This window comes from Falco naumanni, chromosome 8 (assembly GCF_017639655.2).
Source record: "Falco naumanni isolate bFalNau1 chromosome 8, bFalNau1.pat, whole genome shotgun sequence".
NCBI classification, from domain to species: domain Eukaryota; kingdom Metazoa; phylum Chordata; class Aves; order Falconiformes; family Falconidae; genus Falco; species Falco naumanni.
The window spans coordinates 10,310,902-10,329,653 of record NC_054061.1 but is presented as its reverse complement, the minus strand read 5'-3'; the positions used below and the strand labels follow the sequence as shown (position 1 = coordinate 10,329,653).

The 18,752-nt window shown below is 64.6% G+C and overlaps 1 protein-coding gene across 6 annotated transcripts; it reads right to left on the bottom strand.

Moving 5' to 3' along the window:
• Positions 1 to 2,117: 2,117 nt before the first annotated feature.
• PDLIM7 (PDZ and LIM domain 7) lies at positions 2,118 to 18,668 on the bottom strand. Of its 6 annotated transcripts, XM_040603200.1 has the most exons (13): positions 17,134 to 17,498; positions 13,398 to 13,549; positions 13,054 to 13,084; positions 12,218 to 12,348; positions 9,183 to 9,307; positions 8,782 to 8,818; positions 6,476 to 6,504; positions 5,214 to 5,229; positions 4,500 to 4,727; positions 4,242 to 4,422; positions 3,934 to 4,054; positions 3,354 to 3,469; positions 2,118 to 3,082 (listed from the first exon to the last, which is right to left on the bottom strand). In XM_040603200.1, exons 1-13 carry the CDS (start codon positions 17,422 to 17,424, stop codon positions 2,996 to 2,998), a joined length of 1,545 nt encoding a protein of 514 aa, XP_040459134.1. In that variant the 5' UTR covers positions 17,425 to 17,498; the 3' UTR covers positions 2,118 to 2,995. The 6 variants fall into 6 exon arrangements, with proteins under 6 accessions (XP_040459134.1, XP_040459133.1, XP_040459130.1 ...); XM_040603199.1 differs by lacking the exons at positions 5,214 to 5,229; positions 8,782 to 8,818; positions 9,183 to 9,307; positions 12,218 to 12,348 and adding exons at positions 4,873 to 4,931; positions 6,018 to 6,054; positions 11,376 to 11,396 and having other exon boundaries at positions 4,500 to 4,734; positions 6,429 to 6,570; positions 17,134 to 17,495; XM_040603196.1 differs by lacking the exons at positions 5,214 to 5,229; positions 6,476 to 6,504; positions 8,782 to 8,818; positions 9,183 to 9,307 and adding exons at positions 4,873 to 4,931; positions 18,560 to 18,668 and having other exon boundaries at positions 4,500 to 4,734; positions 12,176 to 12,348; positions 17,134 to 17,240.
• Positions 18,669 to 18,752: the final 84 nt, after the last annotated feature.

Here is an 18,752-nt window from a genome sequence, read left to right as displayed (position 1 = left end):
GGGTCCCTTTGCTGCCCACCTGCTCCTCCAGCCCTGCCACTCCCAAACCCCCCCCCCCCCCCCCCCCAGTGCCCTCGGGACCTTGCCAGGCTCTGCCCAATGGTGCCTTTTCCAGGAGGTTTTGCCTCCATGTGAACCCACAGTTGCTTTTGCACTGACCCGCACAGGGCTCTGCCAGGGGTCCCGGCTGGGTCCGCACACTCCTGCCAGGGCAGGCAGCATCTCCCTGTCCCCCCGACCCCCGGCACAGCCCACAGCCCCCACCAGAACCACGCTGAGGGGGTCTCCATGCCAGAGTGGCAGTGGGGAGCATACAGGGACCGAGCCCCACAAGTTGGGGCTGATGCTGGCATGGCCCTTCCCAAAGAAAGCCCTTTGGAGCAACCTGCAGGTGAGACCTCCAAGCTCAGTGGGACAGGGACAGGGCGCTGCCAGCCCTGCCCGCACTGCCCACTCCCCCACGCCTGCACGTGCCCCTTGCACCAGCATCTCCGAGCCAGGCCAGGCCAGAGCCGCCCTAAGAGGCTGCAAGAGTTTGCGAGCAGCTGCAGAGCAGCTGCCAGGGCCGGCGCGGGGGCCAGGGCTGCGGCAGGCGCCCCGCAAGCAGCTCAGCTGCCTTTGGGAGTGGATGTGGTGGGACCCCGCTCGGGGACACGGTGGGAGCCCTGAGCCTGCTGCTGCCAGGCTTTGTTCTCAGAGCAGCGCAGCCACAGCCCCTCCCCCAGCTCCACCTCCGCAGCCCACCCGAGACCCTCCTTCCGCTGCCTGTGCACAAGCTCCTCGCATGGTGCACAGAGCTGGTGGGCAACAGCTGCTCTCAGCAAAGCACGGAGGCATCTTGGGTGGTAGAGGCGTTGTCAGTAGGGGCCAGAGGCAACAGGGTGCCAACCAGAAGGGGCTGAGCCCCCGCTGGGCGCGGGGGGCGCAGGCTTTGCAAGCGGCAGGCTGGCTGTGGCACCGCCGCTCTGCCCTGGCCCCGAGCCAAGGCCGGGTACCCCGGGGCTGAGCAGGCACAAGCAGGCTCTGTCCCGCATGGCTGCCTTCCCCTGCCCCTTCCCTGCCCTCCGCTCACGCGTTGCTGCCCCGGCTGAGCCAGGGCTGGCTCGGTGGCTGCTCGCACGCGGCCGGTCAACTCACCTTCGCCTGCGCTTTCCCTGACCTTGGCCGCACAGCTGGGACTCAGCTTGGGCACGTACCACATCCTGCTCATCCTGGCCCTACCAGGCAGGCGCCGGCTGTTTCTGTCCCTTTTCACAGCCACATCCTGCTGCTTCTCTGTGTGACCATCCCACCACCCACATGTGCCCCAGCCCGAGCACCCAGCCTGGTCCCAGCCCACCTCCATCACTCCCACTTTCCGCCTTTGATGGGGTTTTTCCCTCCCGCAGCTGGTACCAGGGTGATGTGGCACCGCAGCCACAAGCTGGTTCTGGGTGATGCCAAGAGGCATTTGACTTCCCGCAGCCAGCTCCTGCCCAGAACCTTCTAGTAGATTAGCAAGACAATTTTCCTTACAATTGCTCATCGCGGCAAGAGCTGCAATTATTAATGACCATTCCAGCTGCCAGAGCAGAGTGGGAGGAGCAGCTCTTCCCCACACCCGCTGCCCCGAGCCTGTTCCAGCCAGAGGTCCCGGCCCGGCCTCGCTCCCGGCCTTGGGGACAGCAGCTGCATCACATGAGCGAGCACTTGGCTGCTCCATGCCGGAGCACGCCCAGAGCTGGTGCACGTGGCCCACGCGTGCCCCACGCCTTCCCATCCCCTGTGCAGGACTCGGGGCCAGGGCACAGCAGGGAGCAGGGGACACCACAGGGTAAGCGGGGACCCCCTTGCAGGGTCCAACACCTCCGCCTCTCCCCTTGCTGCAGCTTTGCCCCCCAGATTAATTACCACCTCCATTAGCAGTCCTGCCTGCTATGAGGCCAGAGGAGCAACGCAGGTATATGATGGGTCCAGCCCTGGACGACACAGGCAGAGGAGAAATTCAAGGCAAAGATTTTCCCTGGAAAGCTGGAAGGAGCTGAGTCAGGCCCCGGGGGGAGCAGGGCAAGGACTGAGCATGACCTTCCCAGCCAGCCGCACCTCGCTCTGCAAAACCTCAGGCCTGGAGACAGCTGGCACTTGCAGAGAAGTGTTTATTAAAGGCACTAAAAGCACCGTGGCTACATCAGCAGCAGCCCAACCGGAGAGTGTGGGTTTGGGGGAGGAATTTACAGGCCCGGGATGGCAGTGGCAGAGCGCTCTTTGGTAGGAAGCCGTGCCTGAGCCTTGCAGGAGCCCACCAGCCGGCCGGCCACCAACACACACTGCCAGCCCACGGCTGGGGTGGGCTTGGCACACTGCCCTGCTCCCTGGCACAGCCGGGTTGGGGGTGATCCTGCACATCAGCCCCAAGGGAGCAGCAGGCCAGCTGGGGGGGGAAACGGGACATGAGACACAGACCACCCACCCCGGCATGTGGCCAGGGTAGGAAGCCACCACAACAGTTTGCGGGGCAGCCAGTGGGTTGCTGCAGGGAGGGTCCTGGCCCAGGAGGAGAGCCAGGTCTCCAGCCCCACAAACTAAGCACACAGCAGGGAAAGTGGGGGAGAGCTTGGCAGGGGGCTGGGGGGCTGGTCCTCACCCACTCGGTGATGTGCTAGGAGCATCCCTGCCCTGGCACTACGCTGCCAGGCAGCTGGGCCCCAGCCAGGCAAGGGAGCAGCCCTGCTGTACCAGATCCTCCCCCACTCCAGCCTCAGCGTGGCCGCAGCCACCACACTGCATGGCTTGGGGGCAGCATCCCCATGCAGCATCCCCTTCCTGGGGCTCCTAGGGCCAGTCGTGGGGCACAGACCAGCTATAAGGCTGGAGCCAGGCCAGGAGCTGTCAGGAGAGAGGCAGGAGCAAGGGGATGGGGTGAGGGCCCAGCCTGGCTCCCTGGGGGCAGCAGGCGTTGGGGGAGAGGAGCATGCAGGGCCAGGGGCATGCGTGGGCACAGCTGAACTCCTGTCCCTCACACGTGGGAGAAAGCGTGGCTCTTGCAGAGCGGCTTGTCCTTCTTGGAGTAGAACGTCTTCCCTTCCAGGTTGGTCTGGCAGATCTGGGGAGGAGAGCGCCAGACAGTCAGGTCAGGGGTGCCGAGTCAGCCCCCGGGTCTCCCCGCGACAGCCCAGGGCCCAGCGCTGGTGTTGCACAGATGCCAGGGAGCAGGAAGCTCAGAGCAGGGTCCCGAGCCACGAGCACAGAGCCAGGTGGGGAACACCTCGCGGCAGCAGGGACCCCCTGTGCTGCTGGTGTACCCCACACAGGGCACAACTGCCAGGGAGAGCCACGGACCCCACCAGCAGCCGAGAGGGAGGCACACGGCTCACCGCACAGACGAAGCAAGTGTCATGCCAGCTGAAACCCAGTGCCTCCAGGAACCGGTCCCCAGCATCGATCTTGAAGTCGCAGCCGCGGCACTTGGTGCCAAACATCTTCTCGTAGTCTGCGAGGAGAGGCAGAGCCCAGGTCAGTGTTCACCCACACAGCCCCTCATCGCAGGGGAGCAGGGCTGCAGCTCAGCCAGGATTCCACAGGCACAGCCTGGGGACAGCTCACTGCCAGCCCTGGAGGGACAATGCCCAAGGCACCTGGGTGAGATGCCTGTGCCGTGCAGGGTGGCCCCAGCCACCACCAGGCTGCAGAAAGGAGGTAAACCTCATCTCCCAGGGTGCAGCACTCGCCGTTGATGTACGTTCTCCATCATCGCCATGGCAACCCAGGAGCAATGGCACTACCCAGCAGCCAGGAAGGACTGGGATGGAGGGCTCCCGATGTTCCCCACGGCCCAGGGGGAGCCCTGCAGGGCAGGGCAGTTCACCCCCCACCCCTGTGAGCAGCTGCTGAGTCCCAATGATGCCTGGTGCCCCAAGGCCATGCAGGGTGACACATGGGATCTCTGGGTCCTACCTCGCTCACAGTAGGGCTGTCCCTCCTCCATGTAGAAGGCACGGTTGCGGATGGGAGTTTTACAGGCGGCACATGTGAAGCACTGCACATGCCAGGTCATCTTCAGTGCGTGCATGACCTCCTGGAGAGGAGCTGCTGTCAGCTGGGGGGGGCAGGACCACCCTATGCCACAGGGAAGCCCCATCGAGGGCAGAAAGGGACAAGGGATCCCATGGGGTGGGATCAGGACAGGAAGGGACGGAGCCAGGCGATCACAGGTGAGTGGGGAGCAAAGACAGGAGGTGTGGGGCAGGCTGAGGGACACTCACCCCAGTGATCTTCTTCTTGCACTTGGCGCAGCTGGGTGCATAGCGCGTGTCGTAGCACTTTGGGCAGAAAATGGAGCCTTTCTCCTCAAAGAAGCCACCCTCATCCAGCACCTTCCTGCACTGGCAGCAGGTGAACTCCTCGGGATGGTAGTAATGTCCCAGTGCCACCAGGTAGCGTCCCCTGCAGCAGGACAGAGCCACGTCAGCCACGCCAGGGCCCAGGACACTGGTGTGGTGCTGACGGTGGCCAGGGCTCACCTGATGACCTTGTTGCACTTGTAGCAGAGGGGCGTGCGGCCAGGCCCTTCGGGGGCTTGCTGAGCTGCCTGCACGATGGAGCTGCGGTTCTGCATGGGGGTTGGCGTGGCCGGCTGGCTGTGCTTGCTCACCACTGTGCTCGTCTTGTCTGGAGCGTAGCGCTCAGCGAAGGAGGGGTCCACAGCCCAGGGTGGGCGGCTGGCAGGGCCAGGGGTCGCAGCAGGAGCCCTGGGGGCTGCATGCACACACACATCTCCAGGACAGTGCTCCCAATCCCTTGGCAGCCCTCTCCCAGCACTAGTGGCTGGGCAAGTAGCATCCCCCAGCACTGCTGCCCCTCCCCACCTGAGCCCAGAGGCAACGTTTTACTCACCCAGTCCGGGGTCAGTCTTCATCGCTGCTCCTGGGGATGGGTCCAGCACGGAGACCTGGCTACAGAACACACAGTTAATCCAGCCTGCCCTGCTCACCCTTGCTGGGCCTGTGCGTGCGGGCTCACCCTGCCCCCTGACAAGCAGGCGGGAGCTGGCCAAGCCCCTGTGCCCAGCCGGTAGCTGGTTTGGTGATGGGGTACCAAGCAAAGTGCCTTCAGCCCTGCAAAGACACAGCATCTCCGGGGTCTCTGGCAAACATTGTGGTGGTCTGGGGAGCAGTGGGAGGGAGCACAGGTCTGCTGGGGTCTGCTGCAGCAGCTCTGGGCTACTCCAGACTGACCAGGGACCCTGGGGACCTCAGATCCTGGCTGCCTGCCCACACGCGATGGCTGTCCCCAGCCTCACTGGGGTGTGGAGGGGCTTGAACCTGACCCAGCGCAGGGAGTCCCAGGGTCCAGCTCTGGCAGAGCTGTGGACAGGCAGGGCTCTGCCATCCCTGCCTGCTAGGCAGGGCCAGGCTGGTCCTGGGAGGGTCGAGGTTTGTGTTCCCCAGCAGGCTGCCAGCACTGTGCCTAGAAGCAGGCAGGGCAAGCCAGAGCCAGAGAATCATGGCCCACCTGAGAAAGGGGACAGGGACAGAGGGAGAGCTGGCGGCTCTGCATCTCTCCAGGGCAAAGACAAGGAGACAGCTACAAAACCAGGAGCATTTATTTGCGGCAGAGCTGGGACCCAATAGTCCCACAATGCCCAACAGAGGCACTACGGAGGGATACTGGCAAAAAAAGGGGTGCTGTGCACCACCTGTGCCCATCTGCACAGGGCAAGGAACAAGACCCCCCACCTCAGGCCCAGCTCCCTTCCCTGTCCCCACACAGGGAGAAGCTAGTGGCACTCACTCAGCTCTGCCCGGCTGTCACAGAGCCCCACGCCAGGCTCACAGGACATCATGCCCCCCCATCCAGGTGCTGCCCAAACATGACCACACTGCCAGCAAGGTTTTGCCAGTGCCACCAGCCACCCCGACCCGCTGTGTCTGTGACACCACGGCATCCCCAGCTCGGTGCCAGCAACACGCAACGGGTCCTGCCCAGGACATGCAGCCCCACGGCTCCTGCTGCCACCCTGGTGCACACACTCCCCTTACCTGGGCTTTTTAACAAACACATCGTCATGACCCTCCACTGAGCGCAGCAGGAGAGAAAGGAAGAGACAGAGTCAGTCTGCAGCAACTAAGGTCCAGGGACAGCAGGAAGGGAAAGCCAGGAAAACCAGCCTCTCCTCCCATTGTCTTCCCGCCCCAGCGCACAGCCCTGCCCGGCCGTGGGGCAGGACATGGCCCCGGCTCTGCAGCTTGACCACGAGCCCACATGCCACCTGTGCCATGCACAGTCCTGGGCAGCTGTCATCGACTCACGCTCCCCAGAGGGTCTGCGCGGGGTCAAAACCAATGCTCCTCCTGCCATGTCACCCCACAGCCTCTGCCGGGCACTGGTGGCCCTGGCAAAGCTGGGCACCGCTGGGCAGCCAAGCAGCACTGGGCTCTGTGGGAACTTACAGCTGTCTGTGCCCACCAGCTGGGCCAGTTTATGGAATGAGCGGGACTGGGAGGTCCCGGTGCGGGGCTGCCAGTCCTCAGCATCCTCTATCAGCCGCAACTTCCCGGGGTCACATGTGGGGGTGCTGGGGGGCTCCAGCGGCTGCAGGGGCTGCCTGCGAGTGACAGAGGGCAGGTGCTCAGCCAGCTCCACACATGGACCCTGCTTCAGGACAGGACAGCACTCCCAAAAGCGCCCTCACACATGCTGACCCCCTCACCAGACCCTGACACTCATTGCTGCTCCTCCATGCCCCGGCCAGACCCATGGGCATCCCTGTGGCATTGAAAAAAAACAGCGGCACAACAGGCAGTGGTTGAGGCATGGCACAGTGCATCCCCCTGCACACACAGCCAGCCCTGCAGACAGGGCCCTCGTGAATATGCCAACACTCACACCCGACCAGCCTCGCAGCTGCTCCACTGCCCCATGGGACTTCGTGCCCCAGGTCCAGGCACTGCCCAGCACCTCCCAACGCCCCCAGCAAAGTGTTGCCAGTGCCACCAGCTACCCCCACCCAGTGTGTCCAGGACATCGTGCTGCAGCCTGGCCTCCACAGCTCGGTGCCAGCAGGGCCCAGTGGGTCCTGCCTGGGGCACATCCAGCACAGGGACAGCCCAGCACGGGGACACCCTGCCTGGGGACACCCTGCCTGGCTGCTGGGTGCCCAGGCAGGACCCTCCCCAGGTGAGGGTCAGAGCAGTGGCTGAGCGCTGGCAGTGCCCGTCGTGCAGCTCTGCCAACAGCTTGGCTCTAGGGAGAAGAGGGAAGAGGAGGAAAGAGAGAAACAGCAACAGGGCAAAGAGCTTCCCCAGAGCCACTGCAAGCAGCGAATGCAAACCAGCCAGGTGGGCTGAGCCCTGGGCGGGCACCCCACGGCTCCTGCTGCCGCCTGGCACACGCTGCTCTTACCTGGGCTTTTTAACAAGCTCATCCTCACGATCCTCCACTGAGCGCAGCAGGAGAGAGGAGGAGACAGAGTCAGTCTGTGGCAACCAAGGCCCAGGGACAGCAGGAAGGGAAAGCCAAGAAAACCGACCTCCCTGCCCACCGACCCCTGCCCCAGCGCACAGCCCTGCCCGGCCGTGGGGCAGAGCACGGCCCTGGCCCAGCGGCATCACCACGAGCCCACGCACAGCCCGGGCAGCTCCCGCTGACTCAGTCGCCCCAGAGGGGTCACACCAGGCCAAAACCAACGCTCTGCTGCCATGAGGCACCACAGCCTTTACCCAGCTACTGTGGTCCCGGCAAAGCTGGAAACCTCCGGGCAGCCAAGCAGCGCTCGGCCCTGCAGGAACTTCCTACCGTCTGTGCCCACCAGCTGGGCCAGTTTACGGAAGGAGCGGGACTGCTGGGAGGTCCCGGTGCGGAGCTGCCAGTCCTCAGCATCCTCTATCAGCCGCAACTTCTCAGGGTCGCATGTGGGGGTGCTGGGGGACTCCAGCGGCTGCGGGGGCTGCCTGCGAGTGACAGAGGGCAGGTGCTCAGCCAGCTCCGCACATGGACCCTGCTTCAGCACGGGGCAGCACTCTCAAAGGTGCCCTCACACACGCTGACCCCCTCACCAGATCTCAGCACTCACCGCTGCTCCCCTGTGCCCCAGCCGGACCCGTGGGCATCCCTGTGACATTGGTAAAAATGGCGGCACAACAGTCAGCGAGTGACTCAGCTCCGCGCATCCCTCCCGTACGCAGCCGTGGCCCCACAGAGGCACGAGCCCCACAGATGCCAGCAACATTCACTCCTGACCAGCCCTGCAGCCGCCCCACAGGACATCATGCCCCAGGTCCAGGTGCAACCCACTGTAAGGACACCCTGTTTGGGGACAGCTGGGGCAGGACCCTTCCAAGGTGACAGTTGTGGCAGTGGCTGAGCAATGGCAGTGCCTGTCGCGGGGTGAGCGCAGGGTGGGCTCTGTGGCTCCGCAAACAGCTTGGCTTTGGGGAGAGAACAGGAGGACAGAGGATGAAGAGAAGAAACGGTGGTAGGGCAAAGAGCTTCCCTGGAGTCACTGCAAGCAGCAAGCACGAGGGCCAGCCAGAGGCACTCACCCAGCGCTGCCCGGCCACCCTGCCGGCCCCACCAGGCTCATGGCCCCTTGCACCCGAGGTCCAGGTGCTGCCCAGTACCTCCCAACACGCCTAAGCCAAGGTTTGCCAGTGTCTCCAGCCTCCTCCAGAACGCGTTTGCCCAAGAGGCCGTGGTTCAGCTCAGCCTCCCCGGCTCAGCGCCAGCCATGCCCAGAGTCCTGCCCGGGACACGCAGCCCTGTACGCCACGGCTCCTGCTGCCGCCTGGCACACGCTGCTCTTACCTGGGCTTTTTAACAAGCTCATCCTCACGATCCTCCACTGAGCGCAGCAGGAGAGAGGAGGAGACAGAGTCAGTCTGTGGCAACCAAGGCCCAGGGACAGCAGGAAGGGAAAGCCAAGAAAACCGACCTCCCTGCCCACCGACCCCTGCCCCAGCGCACAGCCCTGCCCGGCCGTGGGGCAGAGCACGGCCCCGGCCCAGCGGCATCACCACGAGCCCACGCACAGCCCGGGCAGCTCCCACTGACTCAGCCATCATGAAGAGTTGACTTGGGGCTGAAATCAAGACCCTAGTGCCACAATCAAGCCCCCAGTGCCACATCACCCCACAGCCTCTGCCAGGTTCTGGCTACCCAGCAGAGTCCAGCACCACCAGGCAGCACCGAGCCCTGTGGGAACTCACTGCTGTCTGTGCCCGTCAGCTGGGCCAGTTTGCGGAAGGAGCGGGACTGGGAGATCCCGGTGCGGGGCTGCCAGTTCTCAGCATCCTCTATCAGCCGCAACTTCCTGGGATCGCATGTGGGGGTGCTGGGGGGCTCCAGCAGCTGTGGGGGCTGCCTGCGAGTGACAGAGGGCAGGCGCTCAGCTGGCACCATGCACGGACTCTGCCCGGCACTGCAGCACAGGGCAGCACTTCCAAAGATGCCCTCACACACACCAACTTCCTCGCCAGACCCTGACACTCACCACTGCTCCTCCATGCCCCAGCCAGACCCACAGACACCCCAGCGGCATCAGAAAACGGGCGGCACAACAGCCAGTGGTTGGCCCGTGGCTCAGTGCATCCCCCTGTACACAGCCCCAGCCCCAGGGAAGCCGGCAGCATTCGCTCCAGCCCAGCCTCCTGGCCACCCCCCGGCCCCACGAAAAAGCCGGTGACACTGACCCAGCTCTGCTCGGCCACTCCACACCAGCATTACAGGACATCGTGCCCCAGGTCCAGGCACTGCCCAGCACCTCCCAACACCCCCAGCAAGGTGTTGCCAGTGCCACCAGTCTCCTGCAGATCCCATTTGCTCAAGAAGCAACGGTGCAGCTTGGCCTCCTCAGCTCGGTGCCAGCAGGGCCCAGGAGGTCCTGCCTGGCATGCCCAGCGTGGGGACACCCTGCCTGGGGACACCCTGCCTGGGGACCGCCTGCCTGGCTGCTGGGTGCCCAGGCAGGACCCTCCCCAGGTGAGGGTCAGAGCAGTGGCTGAGCGCTGGCCGTGCCTGTTGCAGGGCAAGTGCAGGGCAGGCTCTGTGGCTCCACCAACAGCTCAGCTTTGGGGAGAGGGAAAGAGGAGAAGGAGCAGAGAAAAGAAACAGCAACAGGGCAAAGAGCTTCCCCAGAGCCACTGCAAGCAGCGAATGCAAACCAGCCAGGTGGGCTGAGCCCCGGGCGGGCACCCCACGGCTCCTGCTGCCGCCTGGCACACGCTGCTCTTACCTGGGCTTTTTAACAAGCTCATCCTCACGATCCTCCACTGAGCGCAGCAGGAGAGAGGAGGAGACAGAGTCAGTCTGTGGCAACCAAGGCCCAGGGACAGCAGGAAGGGAAAGCCAAGAAAACCGACCTCCCTGCCCACCGACCCCTGCCCCAGCGCACAGCCCTGCCCGGCCGTGGGGCAGAGCACGGCCCCGGCCCAGCGGCATCACCACGAGCCCACGCACAGCCCGGGCAGCTCCCGCTGACTCAGTCGCCCCAGAGGGGTCACACCAGGCCAAAACCAACGCTCTGCTGCCATGAGGCACCACAGCCTTTACCCAGCTGCTGTGGTCCCGGCAAAGCTGGAAACCTCCGGGCAGCCAAGCAGCGCTCGGCCCTGCAGGAACTTCCTACCATCTGTGCCCATCAGCTGGGCCAGTTTACGGAAGGAGCGGGACTGCTGGGAGGTCCCGGTGCGGGGCTGCCAGTCCTCAGCATCCTCTATCAGCCGCAACTTCTCAGGGTCGCATGTGGGGGTGCTGGGGGGCTCCAGCGGCTGCCTGCGAGTGACATTGTTGTCTGTCAAATCTGGCAGATCCCCACACCATCACTTCCCTGGGGCTCCTGCACGCTTCCCCCAGCACAGAACCATAGCACACCAGTACCTGAGATTCCGCATGTTGCCTTACTCCCCACACCCCCTACTCCTCCGTGCAGGACAGGCCCATTAAGGACCGACTGAGGACTGACCACCATTCTAGCAGTCTCGAGACTGGCCCCAAGGGCCAGGAGGGGAAAGGACAGGGCAAGAATAAGCCAAGGTCAAAAAAATCACCAGCAGAGGAGCTGTACGAGAGCCCAGTGCACACCTGTTGTGCCCATGGCAGTGCTGCCTGCCTGCCTGGCCCTGGGCAGGGTGCCCAGCACAGCCCAGCAGCCCTCACCCAGCCAAGACATGTCTCAAAGAAGGAAGGGACCACACGTGAGGACACTGCAGGGCCGCAGCAGCTGGCAGGGACAGGCAGCACTCGCCCTTCAGGCTAGGGACAGCTCGCTGCCAGGAGTGACCCACCCACACGGGCAGAGCAGCACATGCTGCCCGTCCCTGGGCTGGTCCTGCCCCAGAGAACAGGGCACTAGCAGGGGAGAGGCATGCAGGGAGGACAGAGAGAGCAGGCCAAAGGCTTACTGACTTGTCAAGGCTCAGCACCTGTAAGAGAGAGGGAAAGAGAAAGGGAGGAGAGAAAGAAAGAGAAAGGAAGGTGAAATTAGACCCACAGCACCCAAGAAACTTCCAGAGCTCACCTACAACCTGCACTAGTCCCCCTACCCCTGAGACTCATGCCCAGCTTGCCCAGGGCCGGGAGCACACTGGGACAGACACCAATGGACCAGACCATGCCTCCCACAGCCCCCCAGACCAGGCCTAGCTGCCCAGGGCAGCCAGGGCTGCGCGTCCCCGATTGCCCAGTTTCAGGGCATCATGGCAGCTCTTGGCAGGAGGTGCAGGGACCAGCAGCTGCCGGACACACCGCAGCCAGGTGGGCAGCCTGCAGAGGCACAAGCTCCTTCCCTGCAAGTGGGGCGAAGACAGTGCTGCACAGGGCTCAAAGGCTTCACTCTGCCCAGCCCGTTCCAGCAGCCTGGGGACCAGCAGGACATCCCCAGGCAGCACTGGCTGGTGGCCACAACGCAGCCATTGCCTTCCTGCTACTGCAGATGCCAGCGAGTGTCCTGCTGTGACCACTGTGTCACGCCCTGCAGGACTCCCCACGGGCTGACATGTCCCGGAGTGAGGGACCAGCACGTGCGTGGTTGTGTCCCCACACACTGACAGTCCTGTTGTACCACCTCAGCACCAGCTGTGGGGGACCCCAGCACGGCCACCGTCACCCGCTCCCACCCACGGGTGCCTGGCATGCAAGGCGCAGCAGGGCTGGGCAGCAGGCTCCCCCCAGTCCTCGGGGAGCAGGATGGACAGCAACATACCCATTGTGCTGGGGGGTGCAGGTGGGCGCCAGGGGTGCATACGTCACGGGTTTCGTCACCAGCCCAGGCCGTGGGTTCGGAGGCGAGCCGGCCCCGAAGGGCCGAGCTGTTTTGTTGAGGGCGGTGCTGGGAGCGAAGTTATATTTCAGGGGTTCAGAGCAGGGGAGTGAGTCCTGAGCGAGACAAAACACACAGACACAGGCTCACATGTCAAGCAGCATGCAAGGGGCAGCCCCGGGCCAGGCAGCACAACAGGCAGCTAGGCAGGAAAGCTGGATAGCACGTGCACCTCAGATACTGGGCTCTGCCAGGCTGGCACTTCTCTCCACGGGGCCCAGTGACAGCAGGTCACAAACCTGGCCCAAGGGTTACTGGAAGATTAGCAAGTGCCCCAGACGCTTGCTGCTGCCCAAGGTGGGGTGGTGCATGCACACACTGATCACAACCATTTTGTGGCATGAAGCTGAACACGTGCAGGTGGCTTCCATCCAGGAGCCACCAGTCACCAGCCCCAGCCTTGCCTCTCTGCATCAGGGCGCTCCCCAGCACTAGCAAACATGGGGCCCTGAGGCCATGCTGCAGCTGCCCGGCCTCCTCCCCTGCACCCCTGCCCGCACCCAGCACCAGCGCGGGCACAGACAGGCAGCGGCCAGGACCCAGGCACCCTCTGGGCAGACCCCGCTCCCTCCAATCTGCCATAGCGCAGGGGGCAGAGCTGCTCCTCCAGTGGGGAGTTTTCCAGCCCTCCAAACACATCCCAGTCTCTCAGAAGCCTGCGGGCCCCAGGAGTGAAGGTCCATCTGTCCATCTATGCTCAGAGATTCCCCTCCCCTGAGACAAGGCTGAGCTGCTGCTGCAGCACCAGGAGCAACACGTACCTTCTGCGGCTTCCCCAGGTGGTTCTGGGCTCTGCAAGAGAGAAGACAGCCAGGGAGGTGCTGGAACCAGCCCAGCCATCACTGGGATGCTGGTACCCCAGGGATGTAGCACCTGCCCGTGAGGAGCCACGGCTGGCTGGCACTGCCCCATGGCTCGCAGGTGAGGGCCAGCAGCCAGGCTAAGCCTCATCCAGCCAAACCTTGGGCCCAGCCAGGGGCTGCCAGGCTCTGAGCAAGAAGTGATGCTGGGAGATGGTGGTACCAAGGGATGGCACTGGGCAGTGGGCCCTGGCTCCGCTCCAGCCACACCAGGACCCCAGGTTTGCAGGACCTGTGAATCCTACCTGCTCAAGGTGAGGCTGAGCCTGTCCCCACAGGCGCGGATCCTGTTCTGGGCCTCAATGTGCGTCATGGAGCTGGTGCTCTCCCCGTCGATGTATAGCACCCAGTCGCCCACTCCCACGCCAGCCTGGGCCGCCTTCCCACCTGGTGTCAGCTGCAGGACAGACAGAGTCAGGGAGAGACAGGCCAGCTGAGCGGCAGCGTTGGGAGCGGAGGAACACCCTCATCCTCAGAACTGGGCTCTGCTGTGGCCCAGGCTCCCCTGTGCAAGGCTCAGCCCAGCCTAGGACACCCATACAGGCCTGACCAGGGGGAGGAAGGGACCCATGGATCACTCCCCCATTTTTCAGTGCATCAGCCCAGAACAGCCTCTTCCCCTCTGCAGCAGCAGGGCACCCAGCACTGCCCAGTCCCTGCCCTCCGGCACAGCTCGGGGCTATGCCAGCATCCTGGGGTCCCGTCCCATCCCAGTGACACCAAACAGTGGAGATGGCACCAGCTTAGCCTTAGCAGTAGGCCCAGCTGCCCCTCGGAGCCATCCCCGTGGTCCTGGGGCGGGACGGGAGCGCAGTGAGTCAGAGCCCACTGGCCAGCCCACGTCTTGCTGCAAACCACAGGCATCTCCAGCCCTTCGCCTGGGGTGAGTGGGGCACAGGGGAGGCACCCTCCAGGCGTTGCCCTCAGCCGCCTGTGCTCCCATCCCAGTCCCATTCCCCTCCTGGTGCCGGCAAGCGCAGACATTACCTCATTCCCACAGAGGAGCAGGAGTCCCCCGGGGCAGGGAGACACCCGCCCCCACCCACGCTGCTCCCCCAGACCTCACCCCGCCGGGGCAGCCAGGAGCATGGCCACAGGTTCCCCTGCCCAGCCACAGTGCCAAAGATGCACCTTGCCCTCAGCACGGCTCTACATCAGCCCTATGCTGGGAAGCACAGGCTGCCCTCCCCTCCCACCAGGGACACACAGCCGAAGGCAAGGAGGGCCCCGAGCACCACACACAGCTCCCAGGCACTGACAGACAGACAGACGTGGGCAGGCTGCAGCCATTCCTGCTCCTCCAGCACGGAAGAACTCGAGGCGCTTGGACGTGAACCAAGTATTTCCTCAAGTCCTGCTCAACATGAACATAAAAGGAGCGAGCCAGATTCCCAGCACTGTCAGAGGGCTGAAAAAACCCTGCCGCCGAGCCCCTGCCCCCACCGCCCCTGTGCAGGGTCTGGCTCACCCCAGAGACGTGCTCCCTTTCCCCACACCAGCACCGGCTCTCCACGTGAGGCCAAACCCCACACCTGGGCTGGACATGACCCGGCTCCATCTGCATCCCACTGCCATCCCCAGCGTAACACGGGCACCCCCGCACCACCCAGCGCCCGCTCCTGCCCGGCATGGGAGGGTGCCCTGGGCAGCCAGTGGTGCTGGCCGGCTCCTGGTCGCACTGCTGCAGGCCCCAGCTTGCTGCCCTTGAGGGCTGGGGAAGGCGTGGAGCGCCTGCGTGGGTTTGGAAGCAGGAGCGGGAGCTGGGAGAGGTTTTCGCACAGATGCCCAGGAAGGGGAGAGCACAGTAGGCTGCGTCACACAGCCGCACCCAGCCCGGCCAGCCCCGCCACGCTCCCCTTCCCCCTCTGCACCAGCACACCAAGAAACCCCCTCGGCAGGTGCCAGCTCAGCTGGGAGCCATGGCAGTGCCAGCACTCCCACTTTCCACCCAGCTCCGCTAACCAGGGCTTCCTTCCTGCCCTCTCCACCCAGCCAGTCCTTTGTTCCCCATGCCTCTGTCACTGCACCCAGCAAGGTGCCCACCGGGTGCCCCAGACATGGCCTCGGCCAGCATGGAGGGGAGTGGGGCACCTGCACAAGGGCCCAGGCAGCATTTTCCAGTGCCTTCCCACCTGTAGCGCTGAGGGTCTCTCCTCTTCCCCAGCTAGCAGATGCCAGGACATGCCACACACCATCCCACTCCCCAGATGCCAGCCTGGCTCCAGCACAAGCAGCTCAGGACCACGGTCTCGCTGCCTGCCTAGCCAAGGTGTCAGGACCCTGGCAGTGCTCCTTACCACAAGAGCCACATGCACAGAGGCCCAGGGCAGCACCTCTTTTGTTTGACCGCTGAGCTAAAGTGGCCTTGCAGCTCACCCAGTAGTGTCACAGTGATGGATGCAGCCAAGAGCTGAAGCACACTCGGTGCTGCTTTCCCTCCGTGCTCCCCCACCCCACCGAGCAGGGCCCCGCCGCAGCCCTCAAAGCCAGGGCAGGACACTTCCTTGCAGCCTGCTCTGGCAGCCCCAGGCCTGGCAGGACAGCCTGCCCTGCCAGCAACGCCCTTGCTCAAGGGAAGCAGTGGCCAAGAACAGCAGGATGCTCTGGGCAGGAGAGCCGGCAGAGAGTGAGCGAGGTGGTGTGCTCTGAGCTGGGGATGCCTCCAGGATGCAAAACAGTGCAGGGTCATCCCTTCCCATCAAACAGGGCCAACTCCTACGCCACACAGCCCAGCCTCACCAGAGAGCCCCCAAAAGCTGGCTACATCCCCTGGGATGTCCTCGCTGCTCCTGCCTGCCCTGCCAAAGCAGCGCTGCCCAAGCCCTGAGGGTAGCACTGGCCTCCTCATACAGCAGGGCTGTTGCTTTACGAGGCCCCTGCCCTAGGAGGCTCCTCCATCCGACCAGACCCTTTGTTAAGCGCTGGCTCACAGCCAAGAGAAACATTTTTTAGACAACAAACTCACTGAAGCCGTCTCTGCGTGCTCGGCAGAGATCGACAGGCCCCAGGGCAGCAGTGCTGGCAACACCAGCCCTGCACGGTGCCCTCAGGGTCTGTGCTCTGAGTCGGGGTGCTGCAGACCCACGCTCTCCAGGGCAGGCATGCGGTACCAGGCTCCTGCTGAGGATAAGCCCTGCACGCAGCGCTCGGTGTCACGAGCAAAGTTATCCTTTGAGAAGCAGCCTCAGTGCCAGCTGCCAGAGCGTCAGCAGCATGGACAACACAGTCACATTCCAAGGCTTATAAGGCAATTGCGTGGCCAGAGCCATGGCCAGCACCCACCCAGGGGGACCTGGCCACCGGGGAACAGGGACCCACACACACATAGGGGCCAGACCTGATCTGGGTGAGCATCACACCAGGAGCAGCTTGCACCAGGTGCCTCAATCGCAACCAGCCAGCAGCGCAACTCTCATTTATGCTGGAGAAAAGAGATGATTTTGTGGAGGAAGCCACATCCCAGTGCAGGCAGCAGCACAGACTTCCTCCCCTCCCTGCCCATTTTGGGGGCCAGCTCGGGTGCAGAACTAGCTGCCGTACAGCGGGAGGGAGGGCAAACGGACACAAGCCAGGTCCTGGGATGCTGAGCCCAGTGTCAGGGTGCAGACTGGGAGGCCAGCCCCACAGCTTGGAGATGGCGAGAGCAGACTGCCTCCCCCTGCGGTGGGCATGCTCCGGAAGGGGCCTCCCCTACCCCCCCCAGCAGCCAGAATGACTCTGCAGAGTCTGTACAACATTTCACATCCCTGCTGCGGTCCTCTGCCCGGAACACCCCCGTGCTGGAGAACAGCTGCAGCTGATAAGGCACCAAGGAGGCTGTGTGGAGCCAGGCAGGGCAGGACACAGCACTCCTGAGGTCCTGGCTCATCTGCATCCCCCATACAGCTCTGCCTCTGCCACCTGGACGCAGCCACCGTGGCCTCGCATCCACAGAGGCAGGAGGAACGATGGATGGATGTCACCAGTCTCAGCTTCTCTTACCCTGGAGATCGAGAGTGGCATGCTGAAATCCTTTCCTCCTTGCAGCCTGAAGCCCCAGGGCGCTGGCCCATTCAGCATCACCTTGTAGGATTCCATATCGCCCATCTCTGCAAGGGAAGAGGGGGTGATCCTGTTGTCAGAGTACATAGGAACAACACAGAGAGAGCAGGTGAGGAGGGGGCCTGGTGCCTGGCAGGATGGGACAGGAGAAGACAGGTCGTGTTTCCAGCAGTAGCTCCACCCCAGCCATCCTACACTATGGTTAGAGACGCACCCCAAGTCTATCAGCATCTCCTCCAGCAGCGTCAGAGTAGAGGGGCCCAGGGTAATGTTGACTAGCACCAGAGAGCCGTGCACAGCCCCACTGACACCTGCAGTGGAGCACCCGTGGGCTCCGCTCTCCTCCTCCCAAACCCAAGACGTGCTCTCCCTTGCAGCACTCACGCTGCTGAAAGTCAAGACCGTTTCAAACCACGGGGAAACAACAGCAGGTCCGTAAGGATGGGAACCAGAAGCGTTTTTGCTGGGTGAATTAGCAGCAGCAGCACAGGAGCTGCGTGATGCCACCCGAGGCACCTGGCAGAGCAGCCAGCCCGGCGCTCCAGCAGCCGGCCGAGCAGATGCTACCTGGGAGCGAGCCCATCTCCGCGCACGGAGCCAGGCACTGGGAATCCCGGCGCTCCGCTGCCTGCCAGGGCTGCGCTGACAGCTGTCAGCCGGCCAAGCCTCCGGGCAGGCGGGCCAGCCCCGGCCTCCCGGCCACCCCGCACCTGGAAGGAGTCGCCAGACCCCCGCGAAGCCCCCCAAGGACCTTCTTCCTGCCGCTGCCAGGCGGAGGGAAAAGGCCAGCTCCGGAGGCCCGGGCTCCCCCCCGCGCCCCGCAGGGATGCGGGCTGCCGGCGGGGAGGCGGCAGGGCCGGGGGCCGGCGTGCCCCCGCGCTCCCGGCCCGGTGCGGGCTATATAAGGCGTGTAAGACGACACCAGCCCGCTCCCCGCTCGGGAGCGCCGGGGAAGGCTGCGTGTCAGGCATTCCCGCCGCCCAAGCCCCGCCGCGGCGCCGGAACCAGGGCGGCCTGGAGCAGGCAGCCCCCCCGCCCCACCGCGGGGCTGGGGTCCCCAGCAGCCCCAGGTCGGGCAGCCCTCCTGCTGCTGAGGAGCCGCCGGGCCCGGCCGCCAGCCCTGCCCCGCCGGGGCCCCAGGCCCCGCTGCTCACCCCGCCCCACACGGCCTCGCTTCCCCAGGCTCGGGGACCCCAGGCCCAGCCCTGCTCCACAGAGTCCCCGGCCTCGCCTCATACGGGCCCGACCCCGACCAGCCGCCCCACCCCCGCTTCCAGGCCTCAGCTCTGCACCCCTCATGCACCCACACCTCCAGCAGAGGACGAAGGCCCCAGCTCTGCCACGGCCCGCCTCCCCCCCGACTCACCCGCGGCCGGCCGGGTCCCCGGCGGAGCGGGGCCGAGCGGGCGGCGGCGCCGCAGCGGGGAGCGGAGCCGAGCAGGCAGCCACAAGGCTCGAACTCGGGCACCGCCCCCGTCCCGGTCCCGCCTTATATAGGATCGAGAGGGGGCGGAGCCGGCGGGCGGCTCGGCCAATCAACGCGTGCGCCTACCTACCGG